The 1,633-nt window shown below is 36.8% G+C and overlaps 1 protein-coding gene across 1 annotated transcript in view; it reads left to right on the top strand.

Annotated features, from left to right (window-relative positions):
- The window catches only part of FDP41_009487 (uncharacterized protein), a gene marked incomplete at both ends in the record, with an annotated part of 1,861 nt that extends 902 nt beyond the window's left edge, over nucleotides 1–959 (top strand). The window contains one exon of the mRNA XM_044713450.1: nucleotides 276–959. Coding sequence (XP_044556894.1) covers nucleotides 276–959 — 684 coding nt within the window. The remainder of the gene's footprint in view (nucleotides 1–275) is intronic.
- Between the last annotated feature and the right edge of the window lie 674 nt (nucleotides 960–1,633).

Below are 1,633 nucleotides of genomic sequence, written 5' to 3' on the forward strand. Positions count from 1 at the left end.
AGAAGAGCCACAAAAAATCTGATGATGAGTGTGACTATGGCAATGATTGTTCATGTCCTTGCAGTCATTGTTGTACGAATAAGGATTCGGTCGAAAAAGACGTTTGTCTTGTCAAGGACCACTTAATTCCACTCGAATTGAGAGAAGAATTAAGACAAGAAATTTCCAAGTTAGAAAATGTAGACGAATCAAAAAAAAGATTATCATCCTGGAAGTAACAATCAAGTATTGGATTTAATTCACCCATCCCTTTATTGTTATCACTACGCACATAGTGTGCTCAAAGAAGATTCTCCATTTATTCTCGAATCAAATCCAGACATTTTGTGGATACCCACTTGGTTCAAAAGCAACGTACACAGAACACCACTCATTTTGTGCAACAGAACTCCCAACATGAATCAGATTCAATCAAGGATCAAGCTGAGAAACAAAATCAACACTCAGCAGAAATTGACTTTGACATTACCTATGAATCCTACATTAACAATATTTGTGAAGTGAAACAAAAGAATTTGGCAAATGTCATTTGCAAAGTGATGCGTTATTTCGTACCCATGTGGGAACAGCATTACAGTATTCATTACAGTCCTTGTGACGTTACCTTTGATCGCTTTCAAGTCATTGTCAAAGCAGCCACAATAGTGGTCCATCCTGACAAACCCTATTATCCTGGAGGCACTTGGCACACAGAAGGATTGGATGAGAATATTGTTGCCACTGGAATTTATTACTATCACTCGGAAAATGTGAAAGAAAGTTTTTTGGATTTTCGTCAAAACTTAACAGATCGTGAACTGAGAGATTATGGAGCTCCAGAGGGCACACTTTCCTTTGAATTATTGGGAAGTGTTGAAACAAAACAAGATCGATGCATTGCATTTCCAAACATTTTTCAGCATCGTGTGAAACACTTTTTCCTCTCGATCCCACTCGTCCTGCCATTCGAAAGATTTTAGTGTTTTTCTTGATTAATCCCAAAAAGCCCATCATTTCCACAAATGATATTGATGTTCAGAGATTGGACTTTTTATTGAATCGATGTATGGTGTTGTGCAAGATTTTGCCATTGGAGATTATTTATAGGCACATTTTGGATTTTTTGCCTCACATGACGTTGGAAGAAGCTCGTGATTGTCGACTCGAATTGATGGAAGGAAGAAAGTACATGATTGAAGAAGAAAATACCGAGTGTGAGAGAATTTATGAAATCATTGAGAGACCTTATTCATTGTGTGAACATTAATGATACTACCACCACTACTACTACCGCGAAAGATCATCTCCTCAGTCTTCAAATTAATCTCCAAGATTTAACTGATAGCGAATATATTGTTTGATGGAATCAATATGAGATCTTTATTCACACATCTTTAAGTTTTTTCCACATTTATATTTACACTGCAGGCTGTGATTCTAAATAGACTAATTTCTCACTACGATTGCCAAAATAGATTCTTTGGGTTCGACAACGCCAATAACGAGCACATAGAGCTGTACAACGAATGCTCAAACGTTGTGCCTTTGAGATGGCAACACCATTTGAATAGACACAAAGAAGAAGAAATGCCAAAAGAAGGAAAGAGAGGATGAATTTTGAAAGTTTGCAGTTCATGAAGGTTCCAATATTAAA

The sequence above is a fragment of the Naegleria fowleri genome, assembly GCF_008403515.1.
Source record: "Naegleria fowleri strain ATCC 30894 chromosome Unknown tig70, whole genome shotgun sequence".
Taxonomy (NCBI): domain Eukaryota; phylum Heterolobosea; class Eutetramitea; order Acrasida; family Naegleriidae; genus Naegleria; species Naegleria fowleri.